We start from the raw sequence: 20,596 nt of genomic DNA, 5'->3' as shown, positions 1-20,596 counted from the left end.
CCCCATCCCTTCTGAGCTGCAATGGGACAGCTTCACCGGGGGACACGGGCGACCCCCACAGGCCTGCCACCCCCGTGGCTGTTTTGGGTAAACACCATCAGGATGCATTCCTCACCACAGGAATGTGTCCCGAAGCGTGCAGCAGCCGGCACCCCGAAACCCCGGTGATTTGCCCCTTCCTCTGCTGTGAGTCAGGCAGCTGCTGCTGCCCCAGGCCGGCGGCACGGCGTGCAAACAGCCTGTACTTTGGGCAATTTGGGATGATGGTGTGGGGAGGCGGCGCGGCGCGTGGGGGCTGATTGCAGGGCAGCCGCCACCCCGCTCCCGTGCCCCTGCCCCACAGCACTACGTGGGACATCCCCTGCCCCAGGTCCTTTCCCTGCCCCTCTGTGTGTGTGTGTCTGTGCACCTGTCTGTGTGTGCTTTCGTTCCTCTTCTGTCTGTGCTGCCATATGTGTGAACCTGGGTCTGCTCTCAGGTGTACCGGTCTGCTTTGCACATTCCCCCTCGGGTACCCTCCTATGTGTGTGCCAAGTGTGCATGCAGCCGTGTGTCTGTGCATCTGCTGCGCCTGTCTGTCTGTCTCTGTGTAGCTCTCTGTGTGTATGTGCACCTGTGCCTTTCTCTTTGTCTGACTGTGTCTCTGTGTACTTCTGTGTGCCTGTGAGCACCTGCGTGTGCTGGTCTGCGCATGTGTGCACCTGTGCACCTGTGCCTTTCCCTGTCTGTCTGCACAGCTGTGTCTGTGCATCCCAGCCAGCAGGGGGGGGTGCGCTTGGGTGTGTGTGCAGCATCTGCTGTGCACCCAGTGCCTGTGCACCCCAAATTTTGCACTGCCTCAGCTCCATCCTCGGGATGGTTGGGCACACCCCCCAGCAGCACCTCACTTGGTGTGAGACCCTGGGGTTCTGCTTGCACAGGGACCCCACGGGACACCCATGTGCCCACCAACCCCATGGGGTGCCGTGGGGTGGCAGGATGCCACAGGGAGCCAGGGCCGGACATGGGGTGCTGCAGCGCAATGCGGTGCTGGGTGCACCCAGACCAAGGGTGTGGGCGTGCCATGGGGCAGCAGGAGCTGATCCAGCAGAATGGGGGTGTCAGGGTGCTGCAGGGCATGGCTGAGTGGGGGCCTCCCTCCATGGGAGGGCTGTGCAGGGGGGTCTCCAGCCACAGTTCTGACACCGTGCTCTCATGTAGTTAATGAGTTGTAGGGGAGCCCTCAGCAGTGGCCAGGAACAGGCTGGAGCATGCCTGCAGGCACCCATCCACCAAGAGCAGGGGGCAAATGCATTCCTGGGGTGGGGGCTGAAATACCTGCAGCGCTCTGGCCGTGCAGAGCTGGGGGGGATGGATGCACACAGCAGCACCCCGCTCATTCAGGGGGCTCGTTGGGGGGACGCTGCACCCCAGGATAGGATCACTCGCAGGATTGGCTCACACACGCCTTGTTTTTCCTTCTCCAGCTGCCACTGAGCCAAGTGGACGGGGTGACACTGCAGGAGCATTACGTGCTCTGTCTGCTTCCTTCAAGGACGAAATATTTGAGCACGATGAGTAAAGACATTTATCACCTGGTCGGGGATTCCCGTAGACACACCCAGCACTGCACGTCCCACAGGAGGGAATGGGGCGGGAGGGGGGGGGGGAAAGGAGACAGGAGGAGAAGGGAGGGGACAGGAGGGGACAAGTGGGTGTGGGTGGGCTGGGGGCTGTGTGGGGCGGGGGGCTGCGCAGGGCCAGCAGCACAGAGCACGTTGTGGCGAGGTGAAGGGGCTGCACTTTGCACGGTGATGCAAAGGTGCCCGAGTGCTCCCTGCTCTCGCTGAGCCACGGCGAGATAAGGAGCAATCTGCGTGCAGATAAAAATACCGACAAGGCCGTAATCTTAAATAAACTGCCTTTCTTTTGGACACTATGTTAAACGTGAGATCTGATAAAGCACTCCAGAAATACAACAGGCTGTGACCTACAGCATCCCTACCGGAGAGGCCAGGCTGTGAGGCTTTGGGCTCCCACCCAGCCATGCTATTCTGCGCTGTGCCATGTTGTTCCGTGCCTGGTGGGGGGTTCAGCCCCCATCCATGGCCACCTCCAGCACTACCAGTGTGAAACTGAGGGGTTCTCAGCTCTCACTGCTGCCTTTAGGGAAGGCTGGAGGGGGCCAGCGTGGCCGTGGGCTCCCCAAAGGGCACTGAGGTGCAGGTGGGCAGCGGGGCACACAGCAAGCCAAGAGCAGGGCAGCTTCTGGCCGTGCACCGCAGCCCTCCAACTCATCGGGTTGTGATGACGGCAGCCATCCCACCCCACGCCCCGAAACCAGGCCTGTGCTGCAGTGGCCATCTCAGGTGGCTCTCCCCCTCCCTTCGCTGCGCCATCTCCGCAAACAAAGGGGAGGGTGTGGGACACGGCGACGGAGCCAGTGGAGAGGAGCGTCCGGTGGAGAAACCCCACCCCGGGCGGGCGCTGAGCGAGTGCAGCCCGGCCCCGGCCCCGCCAGCCCTTATAAGCACAGGTGCACCCAGGTGTAAGCCGATCCCCACGGCTGCAGCGGCGAGCGGAGCACGGGGTGGTTTCGGTCAGTGGGTTCCTCTCTGCCATCGCCTGGGAGCCGGACACCATGTCTATGGGGCTGGAGATCGGTGGGGTGACCCTGTCGGTGTTAGGGTGGCTGTGCAGCATCATCTGCTGCGCGCTGCCCATGTGGAGGGTGACGGCCTTCATCGGCAACAACATCGTGACGGCGCAGATCATCTGGGAAGGGCTGTGGATGAACTGCGTGGTGCAGAGCACGGGGCAGATGCAGTGCAAGGTGTACGACTCCATGCTGGCCCTGCCGCAGGACCTGCAGGCCGCCCGCGCGCTGCTGGTGGTGGCCATCGTGCTGGCCGTGCTGGGCCTGATGGTGGCCATCGTGGGCGCTCAGTGCACGCGCTGCGTGGAGGACGAGACCACCAAGGCCAAGATCACCATCGTCTCCGGCGTCATCTTCCTGCTCTCCGGCATCATGACCCTCATCCCCGTCTCCTGGTCGGCCAACACCATCATCCGGGATTTCTACAACCCGCTGGTGATCGACGCTCAGAAGCGGGAGCTGGGCACGTCTCTCTACGTGGGCTGGGCGGCCTCCGCGCTGCTGCTCTTCGGGGGGGCCCTGCTCTGCTGCTCCTGCCCCCCCAAAGATGAGAGGTACGCGCCCAGCAAGGTGGCTTACTCCGCCCCGCGCTCCGCCGTTACCAGCTACGACAAGAGGAACTATGTGTGAGCCCCCGCATCCCCCTGGCCCAGCCCTACGGGGGGCTCGGCAGCTCCTGCGCCCACTTCCAGCCCCACCGCCGGAACCGGCACCGTCGGGGACCCTCCGCCCCGCGGGCCGGGGAGAGAGCTCCCGTCCCCGAGGGTGCCCGGCCCCGGTGGGAGCAGGCAGGGGAATGACGGGGGGCGATGGGATCGGTGCCGAGGTCAGGGCCGGGCAGTGCGAGCGGGAGCCGGGCGGGCGGCTGTGTCAATACCGACAGTTTCATGTAAACAGAGCCGGTTTCGGGTTGCCAGGAGAGCTGTGCGCAGCAGCGCCAGGAGGAAGCTCCGTGTCCCCCCCGCCCTGCCCCGTCGGCCCCCCCTCACCCCCCCCCGCCGGCCGGGCACCTTCTCTCCCTGTTACGCGTGGTCTGTACAAGTTACATTTGTCAATAAACGAGTCCTGTTTTGGTATCCATGTGTCCTTGGGCCCCTCGACAGAATGGGGGGGAACAGAGGGTGAGAGCCATCTGGGGAGATAATGGCTTCAGCCCCACAGGAAGGCAGCGTGGGGCAGATTAGCATCTTGCGCAAGGACAATGCCAGCCCTGGAGCCTCGATGGGAACGTGCTGCAGTGGAGAGGACCCCTCTGTCCCCCCCAAACAGGGCCATGAGCACAGAGCTGTCCCCACGCAAGGAGCGGAGCAGCACCGGGGCTGACCCCAATGACACCAGAATGGGGACGGGCATCTCCACACCTTTCCCACCAGGCTCTGGCCCCTCTCGGCTCCTTCCCCGTCTGCCCCCCTCCCAACCCCACGCGGGGGGCTCCGAGCCGCAGGATCCCAGCCGCTGCCCAGCTGACGTCCCACCATCGGCACTCCCTGCCGCTCGGTACAAAGTCTGGCACTCCGGCGGCGAAGACCGGCTCTTTCCCCCCCGTAAAAGCAGGGGCGAGGCCGCATTGCACAACGCCCGCACCGCCCGTTCCCGGTCCGGCAGCACGGTGCGGCTCTGCCCGGCTTCGGACGGCCCCCGCCTTCCCCGCCACGCTCCAGCGAGCACGGACAAAGCCGCAGGTGCATCGCCGCCTCCCGTTCTCCCCTTCCCCGGCCCCCGAGGCCGTCTCGCAACCGCTGTCAGAAAATCGCAGCCGAGAGGCAGGGCTGAGCAGCTGCTTCGGCCGCTCCCCGCTCGACGGCCCCGCGGGCGGCTCACGCTGGCGGCCCGTCGGCGGAGGGGGGGGCGGCTCAGGTTCCCCCCGGCCCCGCACAGATGGCCGCCCCGATAAGGATCAGCCGGAGTGGAGCAGCCCCGCGGGGGCCGGCCTGGGGCTCCCGGGGACGCGGGGCCTGCCCTGGCCCTGGGCCACACGCAGGCGGGTGGTGACCTTGCTGCCAGCGGAGCACAAGGAGACCATTGAGGGCTGCCCTCCCCCCACTCCCCCCGGGGTGTCGGTTCCCTGGCGGCAGTGGCGGCACACGGGGCGCCGTGCCCGCAGCACCACGTGCCGGGCGGGGGCTGTGGGATGAGGGCGTTGGGGACGGCCGATGCCTCAGAAGGAACCGGGGGCCCGTCCCTGCGCCTGGCTGTGCTCTGGGTGCCCCGCAGCCCCCGCCCGCTCCCCATGCCCTGTGCCGGGGTACGGACACACAGCCTTCACGTGGCATCAGAGCCCCCCCTGGGCGGGCCAGGATTTGGGCTGAGCTCAGCACAGTGCGGTACTGTGCGCGGACGGGCGGTGGCACGCAGGGCACGGCACGGCACAGTACGGTCCCCGAGCCGTTCCGTCCCAGCTCTCCCCGCTCGCAGTCGTGTCGCTGAGTCACGGTGCTGCCTGCAGTCCGCCCAAGAGCCTCCCGCCGCCAGGGGGCGCACGCGGCTAACAGCGGGGCGTGGTCGCTTCCCATTACGTCACGGCCGCGCGCCGCTCGCCCGCCCGCCGCCATCATGCTCCGTCGTCTGCCCCTGGGCTCGCCACGCGGCCCCCGCCCGCCTCCCGCAGCCCGTTCCGCCGTAACGTAAGGGCCCGTCCGCGCTAGGGGCGGGGGCAGGAGGGGTGGTGGTCCCGAGAGGAGGGGCTGTGCTTTACCCGCCCCCCAACTTCGGCTCTAACCCCGCCCCCTTCCGTGGGCCCCTCCCCTCAGGGCCTGGGCTCTTCGCCAGCCTCTCGCGTAGCCCCGCCCCCAGCCCGCGGCGACTGTTCCGCGGCCCCGCCCCCTCGGCGTGGCCCCGCCCCTCACTGCTCCCAGCCCTCCCTCCCGCTCCCCGCAGGGCTGTGCCGTTGGCCCACGCCGAGGTTGGAATCCGAGGCACGCGCCCACCCCTGGTGCTGCTCCACGGCATCTTCGGCAACCACGGCAACTTCCAGACGGTGGCCAAGGCACTGGTGCGGCGTGTTGGCGGCCAGGTGAGCCCCAGCTTCACAGGCAGTCCCACAGGTCCGGGGGCCACGAGCAGTGCCCGCCCCGGGTGATGCAGTACCCCCTGGCTGGGCAGGTGCTCACACTGGACGCACGAAACCATGGCAGCAGCCCCCACAGCCCGCTGATGACGTACGAGGCGATGAGTTTGGACGTGCAGCACCTCCTGACCCAGCTGGGCATCCACAAGTGCATCCTCGTGGGACACAGCATGGGTGGCAAGACGGCCATGGTGCTGGCCTTGCAGCGGGTGGGTGTTTGGGGGTCCTGGTGGTAGGATGGGGCTCCATGAGTGTTGGAGGTGGCGCTGAGAAGGGCAGTGCTGATGCGGCCATGAGCCCACGGTGTCCCCAGCACTGCCCTGCTCAGAGCTGTGAGCTGGGCTGCAGGGCTCTGCTCTCAGCCCACCACGCCGGCACCAATTGCACAGGAGCTCAGAGGTCTCATGTACGGAGATGCAGGAAAGTAAGACTTCAAGGAAGGGTTTGTGGAGCTATCTAGTGGGGCAGGAGAAAGCTAAAAGCCTTCAGAGAGCCTTGCTGGGAGCAGTGCGCTGTGCCTGGCCTCACTGTTCAGAGCAGGGCTGGGAGATCTCAGCTCGCATTCAGTCTGCTCTGTCTGTGTCCCCAGCCAGACTTGGTGGAGCGTCTTATCTCCGTAGACATCAGTCCTACCTCAACCACGCTTATCTCTGAGTTCCCTGCTTATATCTCTGCCATGAAGTCAGTGAACATCCCGGCCGGTCTGACCCGCTCTGCAGCCCGCCAGCTGGCTGACAGTCAGCTGAGTTCCGTGGTACAGGTGGGAAATCCCTCTCCTAGAAGGGGCTTCTGCCTCTAGCCTGTTCCTGGGACCTGAGCAGCTGGGTCACAAAGGCTGCAGGGGTACTGGGGAACATGACATGCATGAGCTGTGAGATGGGTAGGACATCCCAAGGGTTCATTGCTCTCACTAAAATGTGTGTGATCCACTGGCACGTTCCCCTTTTGTGGCAGGACCCTCAGCTGAGACAGTTTCTTCTCACCAACCTGGTGGAGGTGGAGGGCCGCTACATCTGGAGAGTGAACCTGGATGCTATTTCCCATCACTTTGCAGATATCATGAGCTTCCCTGTCTTCCATAAGCCATATCCTGGCCCTGCATTGTTTTTGGGAGGATCCAAATCGCCCTATATCAGGTGAGGCTGAAGACAAGCTGTTCAAAGTCTGCGGTTTGACTCCTTGTACCATTCTGCAGCTACTGAGGCTGGGAGGAAGCACTGAGGTAGTGAAGGCCTTGGAGTGAGCTCTGTGCCTCCAGCAGCCAGTGACACCAATGTGCTGGAGAGTGAGGTGGAGCCTGAGGGAGCCCCAGGCTTTCCTAGCAGTGACGAAGAGGATGTGGTCAGACCTGAGACTCTGCTTGCAGCAGGTGGAGGAAAGCATCTGGGTGGACCTTTGACCACACTTCTGATGCTGTTTTCCCTTGTCCTGCAGCTCCAAAGACTACCCAGAGATCCAGCGCCTCTTCCCCAAAGCAGATGTCCAGTTCATCGAAGGCGCAGGCCACATAGTCCATCAAGACAAGTTTGAAGAGTTCATTACTGCTGTCCTCAATTTCTTGCCATCACCATAGTGCTGACCACCGGTGTTCCTGCAAGCACCACATGGGACCCAAGGAGCTCTGGGCAGAGCAAGAAGAGGATCAGCCCAGAGCAGCTGCCACCCTTGCGGTCTGAGGACATTTCCCATCCCTGCTCGCATGAAGCCAGAGCAGAAGCCCAGCCCTCCTGCCACCTCCCAGAGACACAGGGTGACACTGGCGAAGGACATGGTCCACATGCACCCAAGTGCTTTGGACATAAGGAGGGGGCAGGAGAGCCCTCTCTTTTTCCTACCACCTTTCCACCTGGTGGTGGAACTGACAGTGATTTGCAGCATTTGCAATAAACCTGAATCTATGCCAAGGCAGAGGATGGTTTGGATGTGGCTGTGGACAAGGGAAGCACTGATAGGCGCAGGAAAAGGCTCTGACTTACTGAAGGGGACAGTGGTGGGAGGTGTCAGCTGTGCTGTTAGATGCAGATTTAAGGATCTTTCATGGCTTCCAGAGGAAATCACTTCCCTCCACCAGCTCCGAGGCAGTGGGAGGAAGCTGCCTCCAGAGAAAGGCCGTGCCATGGGCTGCAGAAGGGAGCTGTGAGGAAGGAGCCGTGGGAGCATGGATACCCACCCTGCTCTGCTTTGGGCTTGGGGCCTGCATGTGGAAGGGGTTTGTGTTCACTTTCTCTCCAGGTTCGACCCAAGGAGATGAGAACCTGGAGAGCACACGGGGCAGAAACTGGGGGTAGGCAGGGACACCAGGGCATGAGGCAGCATTGCTGTAAGAACGAAGTGAAGCTCTCACGCAGCTCTGGGTGAGGAGGGATGGAAGAGGCAGAAAACAGAGCAGTCCATGTCCCACCAGCACAGGGAGCAGATCCATGCTCAACAGTTGTGTTTTTCACAGCACCTGAAGTCCCTCTGTGTACTTGGGGAGCATCCACTGATGGACCTGGCTGTTCACAGGGAGCCTGGAGGACCCCTCCGAGTTTGCGAGGTCTCAACTCTGAGTAACCCTAGGTAATGTACGGATTGCCTTGGGGTCAGTTAAGGTGAATCAACACTAACCAGTGGTTAACAATTTTATTCAGCCAAAAGGTAGCTTCATATTTGCCTGAGAAACATAATTATTGGTGCTACATAAGAAATACCCTATTAGCAGTAAGCTAATGATTACATTCGCATACAACTTGAGAGAGAAACAGACAAAGATAGAAAAGAGAACCACCACCCTTGGATCCAGAAATGTTGCATAATTCTTTTGCCTTTTATGTGCTTGCCTCACCTCCCCGCCTCCCAAGGAGGAGGCTCAGTTCTTCAGAACATTCCAGAAATGAGTCTGGCAGTCTGTGCACCAGGAGGCTCTGCAAGCACAAAGGCTGTGGTTACACTGGAAAGGACAGAGGGGGCTGTCACAGTGCATGGGGGGCAGGATGCCCCACAGGGAACAGCTACCTGAGAGCCCTGCTGGGAGGTGAACGCTGCTACAGCACGGTGACACTGGGAATTTCTGACCGAAGGATCCTTCGTAGCTCCCAGACGGGGAATCACATCCTTCCACTACCTCCAAGGCAGTGGGAGGACATGGAGGAAGCTGCCTCCAGAGGAAGGCCGTGCCATGGGCTGCAGAAGGGAGCTGTGAGGAAGGAGCCGTGGGAGCAAGGATACCCACCCTGCTCTGCTTTGGGCTTGGGGCCTGCATGTGGAAGGGGTTTGCGTTCACCTTCTCTCCAGGTTCAACCCAAGGAGATGAGAACCTGGAGAGCACACGGGGCAGAAACTGGGGGTAGGCAGGGACACCAGGGCACGAGGCAGCATTGCTGCAAGGACAAAGCGAAGCTCTCATACAGCTCTGGGTGAGGAGGGATGGAAGAGGCAGAAAACAGAGCAGGGCGTCCCACCAGCACAGAGAGCAGATGCACACCGAGCAGTAGTGGGTTCTCTAGGAGCCCAGCCACCCCCCAAGCTGGCTGCCCCCTCCTCCCTCAATTCTGGTTCATGACCTCCTGTCTGTTCACAGCTGTCCCTAAGAAGACAACACAGCAGCTGCTGCTGACCACCACCCATCACCACAGGCTAGAAGCAGAGGAGAGGTGCTGTTCTGTGTTCTAATCCTTTTATTAGTCAACAAGTCGAGTTAGAAACGGCAGAAGTGGCTCTCAGAGTGACAGATGGTATCTGCCACAAATGGGGAGATGCTTGATTCACAGCCCTTGTTGGGGTGGTAAAGAGAGATGTTGTCCAGGTGTGTGTGTAGTGTTCTATTGCTGAGTATCTTCGCTGCTCCCTGGCAATAATTTGGTCAGTTTGAGGTTGTTCAGATGCCTCAAAAGGGAGGAAGAAGAGCAGACTGAAGACTGTTTTGTTCTGGCTCTGTAGCTGCCTAGCAGAGGGAGAAAAAGAAGCCGGTTTAGAGATTCACTGTTTCTGCAGAGCTGGTTTTGGCCTCTATTTTTTTCATTTCCTTTTCTGAAGTACATCTCTGCAGCACCACTGCATTCTCTGAGCTTGAGCTTTCTGCTGTGTTAGTCCCAAATTCAAACACTTTCTCCATCCATGTCTTTTTTTTTTTTTCTTAACCCATGGGGAACATTAGAACAAAAAAAGCTCCTGAGACACAGGCTGCTGCAATGACTTCCTCAAGCAACCATCTTCTAGAGCAGCAGGAGATGGGGAGTCAGGCCCCTGTATGCAGCACATAAGTCCTTGGGACAAAGCCCGAGCTGTGTGCTCTGGAGCCAAGGTGTGATGGAGAATTGCTCCTGCCCACTGACAAAGTACCAGATGTGGAGCACAAAGAAGAGGCTGTTGCAGAAATGTGAAGTGGAAAAACTCACCTTGGGCAGGAGATCAGAGGCCTGGGAAGAGATAGAACTTCTTGAGCATTGTAGTCCTCTCTTGTGTTGGCAACTGCTGAGGAAAGTTTTCAAAGGAACGTTGGACCTGGAGTGAGAGAGAGAGGAAGAGAACACAGGAAAATGAAAGCGATTCCCTTTTCAGCATGGCTGCAGTGCAGGGCATCAGGAGGTGAGTTGGTGCAAAGGAAGCCATGGGCTGCACCAACCCAGCAGGCTGTCACAAGCCTGCCCCACAGCAGGACACCGATCCCCACAGAGAACCAAACCTGAGCACCTGGACCCTTTTAGGACACAGCCTGCTCCCCAGATTTGCAGAGTAAAGCCTGTTCTGGCCAGAGCTGCAAGCAGGCCCCTGTTCCTACAGCAGGATCTCTACCTGTTGGCATGGCTGCATTTGCATTTAACTACAAAGCCTCACCTTTCGGAACATCTCCTGCAAGTCACTGTTAAAGGCATGGCTTCGAAATTGCTCCACCAGTCTCTGGATAAATAAAGAACCTTTTTTGGGACATCTCCAGGAGACAGTATCTGAGGAGACAGAAGATGCTAAGTGTCATTCCACTGGTGTTCCCCATGGCAGCAGCAATCTACACAGGGTGCTAGGGCAGGAGACTGGGACACCTTCTGAGATCTTTGCAGATGGCCCACCTGACCAACAGGATGAAGAATGAGAAAAGGACAGAGCTTTCCTGGAATGCTGGGTGTGATATTTTCTCTGCTCTCCCTGCTCCCAGACACGCTGTCAGTGCATGCATGTCTGCATGGCCTGGAGCCATCTGTGACCTAGCCAAACTTTCCAAAGGAGAAGACAACTTTCCCAGCTAGCCACTACAGTGAGATAAATGGGCTGAAGAAGATGCACAGGCTGGAGCGAAGGCACAGAACTCTAGCCATGGTAGCACTCACCCAGAAAAGGATCTGGGAGTGGCTGTGTACTCTGACACTGGGAGGATGCTGCACTCTCCAGAGGCTGCTGGAGCAATGCCTGAGCAATGCGTGCCAGGCCACCAAATGGAGGGGACCTTGTCAACCCACTCTGAGAAGGAGGTGTGGGAGAGTGATGGGGTGGGGAATGGGAGACCTGCCCATTCCCTTGCCTTCCTTCAGACAGGAGAACTCTCTCCGTGGAATTGCTTACCAGGTGTGGAGGAATATAAAGTGGCAAAATCACTCTCCAGGTGAGTTTTTCTGATTTTACGATCTTGCAGCTGTACAGTCCTAAAGCCGTCCGAGGTGAAAGTGGGCGTCTCAGGGTCGATGGAGTCACATATCATCACAGATCCTACGTTGCCTAGGAAGGCAGGGCCAGCTGTCAGTGATGGCGTACCCCAAACCCAGCCTGTGCCCAGGTGAGCCTGACTGGCTTGCTCACCTGGCAGGCACCCTGCAGCAGGGACTCACCTCCACGGCAGCACTGGATAATAACCACTTTGGGTTTGCCCACCAGCGCCCTGCAGTGCTTGTTGTTGAAATTCTCATAGATGGTGCTGAAGGAGAGGATGTCTGTGGTCCCATCACTCTTGTTCCCGCAGATCCCAGTGCTGACTCCGTGTGACATGAATACCAGGAAGGTGCTGTCAGAGGTCACATGATCTTTGTGATCTGCAAACTTCTTCATAACTGTGATCATCTCCTGCAAAACACCATGAAAAAGGGGCATCAGCCACCTGCAAGCAGCTGTGTGGAGATCCAGCTGCCAGCTGTGAGCAGGAGCCACTGCCACTGGGGACAGAATTGTTCCTGTGGTGCCTGAGATCCCTCACAGCCATGTCTGCCCTGAGCCCCCATCTCCACTGCACACAAAGGTCTCTGCAACTTCCTTTACCTGGGAAGTTATGTTTTCATGGCACTCCACATTGTAGCCCAGTCCTTCTAGCAGCTTTGTCATCTCCTTCACATCCACGTCAGCCCCGTCCCGCTTGCTCAAGTGCTCAAAATTGGTGTTGCAGATGAGCAAGGCCCTACGGGTTCGTTTTTCCCGTGGCAGGTATATGTCATAGATCTGTGATGAGAGAACAAGCTGATGCACATCTGTGAGTGGGTGCAGGAGGCTTCTCTAGGGAGGCAACTATAGCAGCAAAGGCCTACATATGCAGCACCCACATCTCCCCGGCCCTGGGGCATCTTCCCAAATCTCCTGCCCCGCTCACTGACTGCAGAGGACCCTTGGCAGCCTTTGCCCCCTCTGACAGAGAGGCTGCTCCATGCTCCAGCCCTTCTCTCATCTCCTCCACCCACAGCACCTGATCTCCCTCTGCCTCCTTGATGCGCTGGTACTCGCTCTGGGTGCACTGTTGCATCCACTGCAGGTTCTGGCTGCTAACGGGGGGGGCGGAGGAGCCTGCAGTGCTGGGGGCAGCCGGCGGTGCACCAGGAGGCTCTGCAAGCACAAAGGCCACGGTTACACTGGAAAGGGTAAGAGGGGGCTGTCACAGTGCATGGGGGGCAAGCAGAACTCATCTCTGCCCCATGGTGGATTCCTACAGGGGGCAGCCACCTGAGAGCCCTGCTGTCACCACATGGTGAGAGGTACCCACTGCCACAGCACAGTGACAATGGGATTTCCTGACCGCCCCATGGCTTTGGGCCTGGGCCAGCAGGCAGGGCCCCCTCCAGCATGCCACAGGAAGCACTGGAAGCCCAAGCACGGCCTGGGCAGGCCACGGCCCTGCCTCTCACCTGCACCAGCACTCAGTCCCAGCTGCTCCGCCAAGTTGCAGTCGTGCTTCCTGAGGCTGTCGATGAAGATGGCGCTGGCCCTAGGGCCCTTCAGGCGTACGGTGTCTATGAGGCTCCGGGCCTTGTCGGTTGTCACTGGGTTGGCCTCCTGCACCTCATCCACTTCTGCCTGGTTCAGCACCTTGTGGGCCAGCAGCTCATCCAGGAGATTGGAGATCACAGCCTTCCTCACGCGGCCCACAAAGTCGGCACGTGCTCTCAGCAGCTCCTGGTCTGGAGGGCAGCCCTGTCAGCACCCAGAGCCGCCCCACGTAGCTCCAGCCCTCCCACCTCCGTTCCTGCTGTTCCCTTTCCCGCTTCCTCCCTTGGTGCTCCCCACACCAACCCCAGTGTGCTTCCCATGCCACCACCCCCGTCTCCTGTCAGGAAGTGCTGCAGGACACGGATCCTTGCCCGGGACACGCGGCCCTTGCCAAGTGCTGTGGTGTGTGAGGCTCAGCGGGGCCAGCAGGATCCAAGCAGCCCCCAGCCCACCCCCACTGCCCCCCACCATTGGCTGCACTCACCTGCCATCGGCCCTCAGCCCCCAGCCCACCGAACGGCTCAGCAGCCGCTTCTTGTGCGACTAAAAAAAAATAACATTTAATGTCGCTCGCTTCCTGCTTCCGCCTTTGGACTTTGTCACCGCCCTACCAGCCCCAGCACGGCACAGTGAGCCCACAGAGCTGCAGCCCTGCACCATCACAGCCCCCATCACCTCTCCCTGGAGGTGCAGCACGAGCAGGTGAGGAGGAACAACGCCACGTGGTGCTGCTGCTTACAGCTCCTGCACCAGGGAGCTTCTCAGCCACAGGCTGACATCTGGACAACACTCTCAGACACATGGTCTCATTTCAGGATTTGGAAGCAGTGATCCCTGTGGGTCTCTCCCACTTCAGGATCCCATCCATCATGCTGCAGACCTGCTGTGGGTCGAGCCTGGCCTGTTCCCCTTTGGGTTCCTGTGGAGAGCAGCATCCTCATCTGCCCAGGGCTCATCTGATGGGGAAACGAGAACCTGTGATGGGGAATCGAGATGCTAAGCAACACTGTTGGAAATATCCAAATAATTTTGTCAGGATAAAGCAGATTTTATTCGCAATTGCAATGTTGGGCCTCCTGCAAGCAGGAGAGTACCCAGAAAAACAGAGTTACATCTTTTATTCCCTATTCCTCGACACTGATCTCTTTCTCCCCTAGTTCCTCATTGGCTGAGTACTTTAGGTTCACAATCTTCTCGACGCTTCACTAAACACACAAACACTGGGCAAACATGGAAACACTGGACAAACATAAATGTTTGCTGCATAAGCATAAATCTGTAGTTAACTAATTAACTAATTCCACACCTGATCACTATTTTGCAGATATCTGCTTGTCCTTCCTCCCACAAAGATGAGCTCAGGAGAAAGACAGGGCAGTGTCTTGGTGCCTGCCTGTCACGTCCCAGCCTTCTCACGGAGCGAGGCAGTCCGGCCTTGTGGAGAGGCCCTGCCTGCTTTGATGTTTGCTAAATCTGTTCTTCTTTTGCTGGCAGTTTCTTATCCTAACAGAACAACTCTACAGTGTGTTTTCTAATCCCTAACACTGTACTCGCATTGTTTGGATCATTTAACAACTATTACAGTTTTGCAAGAAAGAATTAATCACATAATTCAGTAATAATGTTTCTAAAACATGCCACTAACGTATACAGTATTTTACTTCTTAGATCAACTGTTTCTAAGGATAAGTTACAGAATACAAATGTATTATGTTCTACTTCTTCAAACCAATTGCTCTTTTGTAGATCAAATGCAGAAACAACATTCCGTTCCCACACCGTGCATGGCAGAATACACACATATACGCCTATATACTGAGCGTGCATTCCTGGGGAAGGTTCGTCTAGAGGATAAGTGATGCGAACTGTCGGAGACCCCGGGGGTAAAATAGAAAGACTCCCAAAGAGAGCTACGACAGCGGAGACCATGAAATAAAAAAATCCTCATCCAATTCTAATGCAGACACAACATTCGATTCCCACACGCTCTTTCGGAGCTGTTTTTCGTTACGTCCATCCCGCACGAGCCCAGCAGAGCCACGTCAGAGGCGCAGCGCGGACACCGAACGCCGCGAGCAGCAGCGGGCGGGGCGGGGCGGGGCGGGGCGGCGGCTCGAAGCCCAACCGCCGCTCCCCGCGCAGCGGTCTGAGCCGCGGGGCTGCCCGCCCTCCGATTGGCTGCAGCGGGACGCGCTGTGATTTCTCATTGGGCGCCGCTCGCCGGGTCCCGCCCGCGCCGCTGGCCGCGCCGGGTCACGGGATGCTCTGTGGGCGCGTCCCCGCGGCCGGCGGCTCTGGGCGGGGACGCGTTCTCTCCGCTCATTGGTCAGCGTTGCCGGCGACGGCGGGCGCCGATTGGCGGAGCCGCGCGAGTCGGTGGGGGCAGGGCGGGGAGCCGCACGCGGCAGAGGCGGGAGCGGCGCGCTCGGACTCAGGTGAGGCCCCGCCGACCCCCGCGCCCCTCCCCCGCCCCGCCGCCAGGCCCCGGGCCCGGCCCTGCCCGCCGCCCCGCCCCGCCCCGCCCCGCCGGCGCTGCTCGGGCCTTCCGCCCCGGGCCCGTCCTGCCGCCTGCTCGGGTCCCGCAGTACCGCGTGGGCGCCGCGGCGCGGCCCGAGGAGCGCGGCATTGCACGGGGCGGAATTGGAGATGCCGCGATGTCCGGGGCCGATGGGGGAGGGGGGAAGAGGGGAGGGAGGGCTGCCGGTCCGCCCCGGGGGAGGGAGGCGACCGGGAGGAAATTGCACGCTGTGCGCCTGGCAGCTCCGTGCACCCACAGCGGTCCGTTGGTTCCAATGGTCCGTTGCAGGTCCTGCACAGGCTGGGTGCCCACAGCTCAGGCTGCCCAGGGCCTGGGCACCTCCCGGGATGGGCTCACACAGCTCTGGGCAGCAGGGCAGCGCCTCGCTGCCCTCTGGGTGAAGAATTTCCCCATAACATCTGCCCTGAATTTCCTCTCTTTTAGTTTAAGGCCATTCCCCCTCATCCTGTCACTGTCGGATGTGTAAAAATTCGTCCTCCCTCCTGTTTCTGAGCTCCCTTTGCAGCCTTCCAGTCCTTAAGGGCTCTCCCTGTTGCCCTCTCTTCTGCAGGCAGAGCCCCCTCAGCCTCCCTGCACAGCAGAGGTGCTCCATCCTCTGAGCATCCTCCTGGATATCAGCATGTCCCAAGGAACTCGTAATGTGTTTGTAGTCACCAAAGTTCTGCACCTTTTTCTTCCTTGCTGTCCCTCCTTCCAGCTTCATTTCCCCTTGGTTTTCTGTTTCACAGAATCACAGAACTGTAGAGGCTGGAAGGGACCTCTGGAGATCCCCCATCCAGCCCCTCCAGTGCAGTTCCCTGCAGCAGGGGCACAGGGAAGCATCCAGGTGGGTTTTAAATACCTGCAGGGAAGGGGACCCGCCCACCTCTCTGGGCTCCCTGTTCTGAGGCTCTGAAACCCTCACAGCAAAGAAGTTTTCCCTCGTGTTCGTGTTTGTTGGAGAGTTTTGGGGCTGGGATGTGTCTCTGATTGTGCCTCCCACATTTCAGCATACAGGAAAACACCGAGGTGTAGGACTGGATCAAAATCCTTTTTGGACAATAATGAATGGAGAGAAGAGCTGATTAGAAGATTACTTTACTCTTAATAAATTAACATAACAGACCAATTGCTGCCTGTAACCCTGCTGGCTCCTCAGGCCGGTACCGGTGCTGCTCCACACGGGCCAGGATCACAGCTCCTCGCTGCTGTCCCACAGCCGGAGGGATAGGATTTCCTGGGCAGGATCAGCTGTGAGCTTATAAATAGCAAATGCCTGCTCAGCCTGCGTGGTGTGGCGTGGCCGGGCTGCAGCCTCACAGCCCGTGTGCTGCTCCACCAGCCTGGCCTGCAGCTCGGGGTGTGCAGCCAAACCTGCACATGAAAGTGAATTCCTGCACAGGTCAGCCTCTGAGCAGGGCAGCTGTGAGAGCTGCAGCCAGCTGGTTGGCATTGGTGTGGAGAGCTTTGGCGGCAGCGATGCGCAGTGCTGCCGTTGTGCACTGAGGTGGTCTCCAGTTATTGGGTGGTGCTTTGGGAAATGGGCTTTTAGCTGGGAGCCAGAGCTGATCTCTGCTCCAACTTCCTCGAGGTGTTGGTGCGGAGCCTGGGGTCGGGTCCCAGGGCTGCTTCTGCTGGCGCTTGCTTTGCAGCAGGTTCTGCAGACCTGGCTGCTCTGTGCAGAGTAGATGTGAAGGCAGCACCCTGCCTTCTGTGTGGCACAGAACGTTAATGGGACGTAGCAAAAGCAAAACAAAGCAGGCAGTCCCCGTTCTTTGCAGTGCTGGTGACTTTGCTGGTGTGTTTTGTTTTGATGTGGTTGTCCTTTCTCAACTGAGAGATGCTCTCAACTTTTCCTCGAGCAGAAGTGTGCCCAGGGCACGTCTCTAGGGAGGAGAGCTATGTGTTGGTGTTCTGATTGAAGACACACAGAGTTACCAACCCCAGAGGCATCCTTTCTTGCTGTGTTTGTTTGCAGGTGCATCGCTCCTGTTGGCACCTGGCTCAGAGCAGGCTGGTCTCGCTTACCTTCTGGCTGGGGCTGCACCAGGAACCCCACCGAGCTCAGCCTTCCCAGCCGCACACAGCAGCCTCTTGTGTGGGTCCAGCTCCAGGGGGTCGGCACCGTGCTGCCGGGAGGGAAGCAGGCGTGGGGCTGGCTGGGAATGGGGCCATAGCACTGACAGCACAGCACAGCACGGCGTGGGCCGGGTGCTGGGTGCACTGCAGGCCAGAGCTGCTCGGCACAAACAGCTCCTCCCCTTTGGAGGAGCCCATCCTGGCTGCAGGAGTGTAGGTGGAAACCACTCGCAACTTATCTGCTTGGGGGCAAAGTCTTGCATCTGAACTTAAGCCCACATTCATGGCAGTATTTCCTCCCATTTCATGGTGCGAGCGGCGCTGGCCAGAGAGAGGAGTTGTGCCTTTTCCAGCCCGCTCAGTTCTTCTTTGCAAACTGAAGCAGTGGAATTGTTTGCTCTGCAGGACGGGCCGTGGTGCTGCTGTGAGTGACAGCGTGATGGTAAGGCCCCTCCGAGCATTTCTGCTTTACAGCCCATTCAGTTGCTTGCTGTCTGCCAGTCTTTCTCTGGTGTTCTCTGTTGAAATAGAGAACTGCTCTGAGCAAAGGGGTGCCGCCTGCATTGTTTCTTCTGGAAGCTTCGGAGGGCTTTTGTTTTCTGCTAGTCTAGGAGCTTGCTGAAGTAGCCAGCTTCCTGCTGGTGGTCGAGTTCCTTGTGGCAATCCAGCATCAATCTATTCAGTTGCCTCTATTCAGTCTCAACTGCATTGCCTGCCTCTACAATGATCTTTCTTTAATTAAAAAAATATATGTATTTGCAAATAATCAGCAGAAGCACGCTTTATAGCTGGAGCATGAGTGGCATGCAGCACGCAGTGCCACGCAGCCAGGCTGAGCCTCTGGGGTGATTTTAGTGCACAAGAGGGAAGGCAGTGCCTGTCAGTGCCTCGTGGATGAGACGTCTGCACCCAGGTTGGGTATACCTTGTTGCTGAGGGTGCTGGGGAGAGCGAGCCTCCTGCAGCCAGGTGGGGGTGTAGCAGGATGCCCTGGGGATGCTGCTCCTCACGCATCAACATCATCTGGGCTTGTGCTTGTGCTTGTTCTGCTTTCTGAGCCGAGCTTATGCCCCACTCCTGCCTCCCACTGCAGCTGCCCCAGTGCCAGAGGCACGGCTGTCCTGTGGCAGGTGGATTTTCCAAAGGCTGGATGCCTTTGTCTTACTGAACATTTATTTCAGAGTGAGAGCAGTGGGCCTGCGTGCCGACTGCATGCATACCTGTGCTGCCCAGAGGTTGGACCTGAGGAGGTGGGAATCACACTGTCAGACAGGGAGGCTGAAGTCAGGCGTGTTTCTGTTCCCTAAATGAAGGGTGAGGGCTGTGTTTGGACGGGGGGAGGACAGCAGTGACGTGTTTTGTGGATCAGTGGGAAGATCTGCAAGACAGTGGGGTTTGGTGTGCTGCGAGCATCAGAGGGCCCCTTAAGGAGCTCCTGCTGCACTGTGCTGGCAAGCTGGGGCGTTGCATCTTTGCTGTGGCTGTACCAAAGTGTCAAATCGCTCAGAGACCATCAACTTTCCTGTGCCTTTGGGTAGGTGTGGAGCTTTTCCAGCCCTCGTCTTTCTGCAGTGCTCCTTCGGCGTGCAGTGCTGTGATGCTGGGGCTTGTCACAGCTCAGTGCTTACCCGGCCTTTGTGCTGTAGCTCACATGTAAAGCTGTGCGGGATCGGCCGAGGTGTGCTGTGTGCTGCTGGGCAGCCATTTCCCTGCGGGGCCGGCAGGCTGCAGAGCAGTGCTGGGATCCGTGCAGAGGATTAACTGCATCTCCTGTTTCAGGGGTTTCAGCTTTGCTTTCTGCGTGTTTGAATCTTTTGTGCTTGCAGACAATGCGCCCTGTTCTCCTTCATCCTCTGCAAACATCCCTCCCTCCTGCACGAGGCCATCCATCACCTGCTTCTGCAAGGTGCCAGCACCCGGTGTGTCTCTGTCAGTGGAGCTCTGAGCTCACATTTGTCATACCTGCAGCCTTGACAAGCAGCTGATGGAGACAACTGCCTTGTGAATGGGAAGTTCCTGGTGCTGGTGGCACTGAGGCTGTTGCTGGAGTTGTTGTGGTGCAGTGCTTTGGTGCAGTGATTTATTACCAGGTTTCAGGGAGTTTTGTCATCCCCCAGATAGCCTGGTGCCGAGGGCCCTGTGCATCTGTTCCTGCAGTGCTGCCTTTCTTAGGGCCGTGCCATCTCTGACTGGGGCAGATGGGGACGCGGGGCTGTGAGTGCGTCACTGACGTGTGCTGTGTTTTGGTGCCTGCATTCAGTGGCTTGTGGGGAGAGAAAGTCCCTTGATTTCAAAGGAGAAGTGCTCATTTCAGCTGTGAAGTCCCTGTTCTTAGGGGATTTTGAGCCCTGTGGTGGCGGCTGTAACCAGAGGCACATAGTGGGGTATCCAGCGAGTGTTGTTACAAACCCTGTGGTCAGGAAGGGCAGCGATGGGAGGCACTCGGACACTGCAGGTCGGTACAGAAATCCCCAGGGGGATCCTAACACACTTCCCAAACTTTCCCTATAGCTTTACCAGCCCACACCACAGCTCAGTGCTGAGGGCTCTCTGCCCACGGTGCAGCAGTGCTTAAGCAAAGGCAGCGATCCTTGTTCTGCTGCTGCTGGCCTGGCTGCTGTGACCACAGCGGTGTTGGGTGAGCATGAGGGGAAGGGGGGGCAGCGTCTTTTGAGGACCTGACCTGGGGTCTGTTGTTCTTTCACTTGGGCAACCAGCCACGTCGGGTCTCAGAAAGCCCCTGCCATGTGCAGGGATGGCTGCGTGATCCAAAGAAGAGCTGGGCAGACTGGGGAGGTGTTCATGCCCATGGCTCAGCGCTGCTGCTCTGCCAGCACCTGGGTGTTGTGCTCATTTTGGGGTGCCTTGGAGGGGTGCTGAGGTGGCACAGCTTGGGCATGGGGACCTGGGTGCTGGGTGCCAGGGTTGCTTGTGCCAGAGAACGAGTGACCTGCTCCACTCTGCTCCACTCCCTCTGTCCTTTGCACTTTCTTGGATTGGCCCGAGATAATTTCTTACAGCTCTGCTCTTTGCTCTTTCCTCTCTTATTTTCCAAGTCTCTGTGTGCTCCCTGCTGGCTCTGCTCCCCACCAGCCCCCTGCTGGGGGTGTCCCCCCAGCACGGCAGCATCTCTCTGTGTT

General features: G+C 58.9%; 4 protein-coding genes across 10 annotated transcripts in view; 3 read left to right on the top strand and 1 right to left on the bottom strand.

Moving 5' to 3' along the window:
• The first annotated feature begins 2,501 nt into the window (after positions 1–2,501).
• CLDN3 (claudin 3) lies at positions 2,502–3,446 on the top strand. The gene has a single exon (XM_003211645.5). The coding sequence runs from the start codon at positions 2,621–2,623 to the stop codon at positions 3,263–3,265; it is 645 nt and encodes a 214-aa protein (XP_003211693.2). The 5' UTR covers positions 2,502–2,620; the 3' UTR covers positions 3,266–3,446.
• A 502-nt stretch (positions 3,447–3,948) lies between these two features.
• Positions 3,949–7,610, top strand: ABHD11 (abhydrolase domain containing 11). 5 transcript variants are annotated; one of them, XR_014887657.1, is made up of 6 exons: positions 3,949–4,317; positions 5,513–5,648; positions 5,738–6,126; positions 6,292–6,462; positions 6,757–6,838; positions 7,137–7,190. XR_014887657.1 is itself a non-coding variant. In XM_085241195.1 (6 exons), exons 1-6 carry the CDS (start codon positions 5,189–5,191, stop codon positions 7,273–7,275), a joined length of 873 nt encoding a protein of 290 aa, XP_085097321.1. In that variant the 5' UTR covers positions 5,107–5,188; the 3' UTR covers positions 7,276–7,610. The 5 variants fall into 5 exon arrangements, 4 of the variants coding, with proteins under 4 accessions (XP_085097320.1, XP_085097321.1, XP_085097323.1 ...); XM_085241195.1 differs by lacking the exon at positions 3,949–4,317 and adding an exon at positions 5,107–5,259 and having other exon boundaries at positions 5,738–5,911; positions 6,657–6,838; positions 7,137–7,610; XM_085241194.1 differs by having other exon boundaries at positions 6,757–7,610.
• A 1,730-nt stretch (positions 7,611–9,340) lies between these two features.
• On the bottom strand, positions 9,341–13,497 carry LOC100549639 (caspase-1-like). Its single transcript, XM_010721925.4, has 9 exons — positions 13,345–13,497; positions 12,779–13,051; positions 12,343–12,479; positions 11,925–12,101; positions 11,501–11,732; positions 11,238–11,390; positions 10,518–10,627; positions 10,079–10,184; positions 9,341–9,624 (listed from the first exon to the last, which is right to left on the bottom strand). Exons 1-8 carry the CDS (start codon positions 13,349–13,351, stop codon positions 10,092–10,094), a joined length of 1,182 nt encoding a protein of 393 aa, XP_010720227.3. The 5' UTR covers positions 13,352–13,497; the 3' UTR covers positions 9,341–9,624; positions 10,079–10,091.
• Positions 13,498–15,105: 1,608 nt separating this feature from the next.
• MTMR4 (myotubularin related protein 4) overlaps positions 15,106–20,596 on the top strand; it is a 41,955-nt gene continuing 36,464 nt past the window's right edge. The window contains exons 1-2 of one of the 3 annotated variants that reach the window (XM_085241191.1): positions 15,247–15,295; positions 16,128–16,225. Coding sequence is in view for 1 of the 3 variants with exons in the window: in XM_085241192.1 (XP_085097318.1) it covers positions 15,121–15,295 (175 nt within the window). In the remaining 2 variants the exon portion in view is untranslated. Of the gene's footprint in view, positions 15,296–16,127; positions 16,226–17,431; positions 17,900–20,596 lie in introns of those variants that run through there. The other 2 variants (XM_085241192.1, XM_010721840.4) reach the window with 2 other exon arrangements.

Source organism: Meleagris gallopavo, chromosome 21 (genome assembly GCF_905368555.1).
Source record: "Meleagris gallopavo chromosome 21, MGAL_WU_HG_1.1, whole genome shotgun sequence".
Classification (NCBI taxonomy): Eukaryota; Metazoa; Chordata; class Aves; order Galliformes; family Phasianidae; genus Meleagris; species Meleagris gallopavo.
Note: the sequence above shows the minus strand (reverse complement) of the source record. Positions and strands in the feature narration are given on the sequence as shown.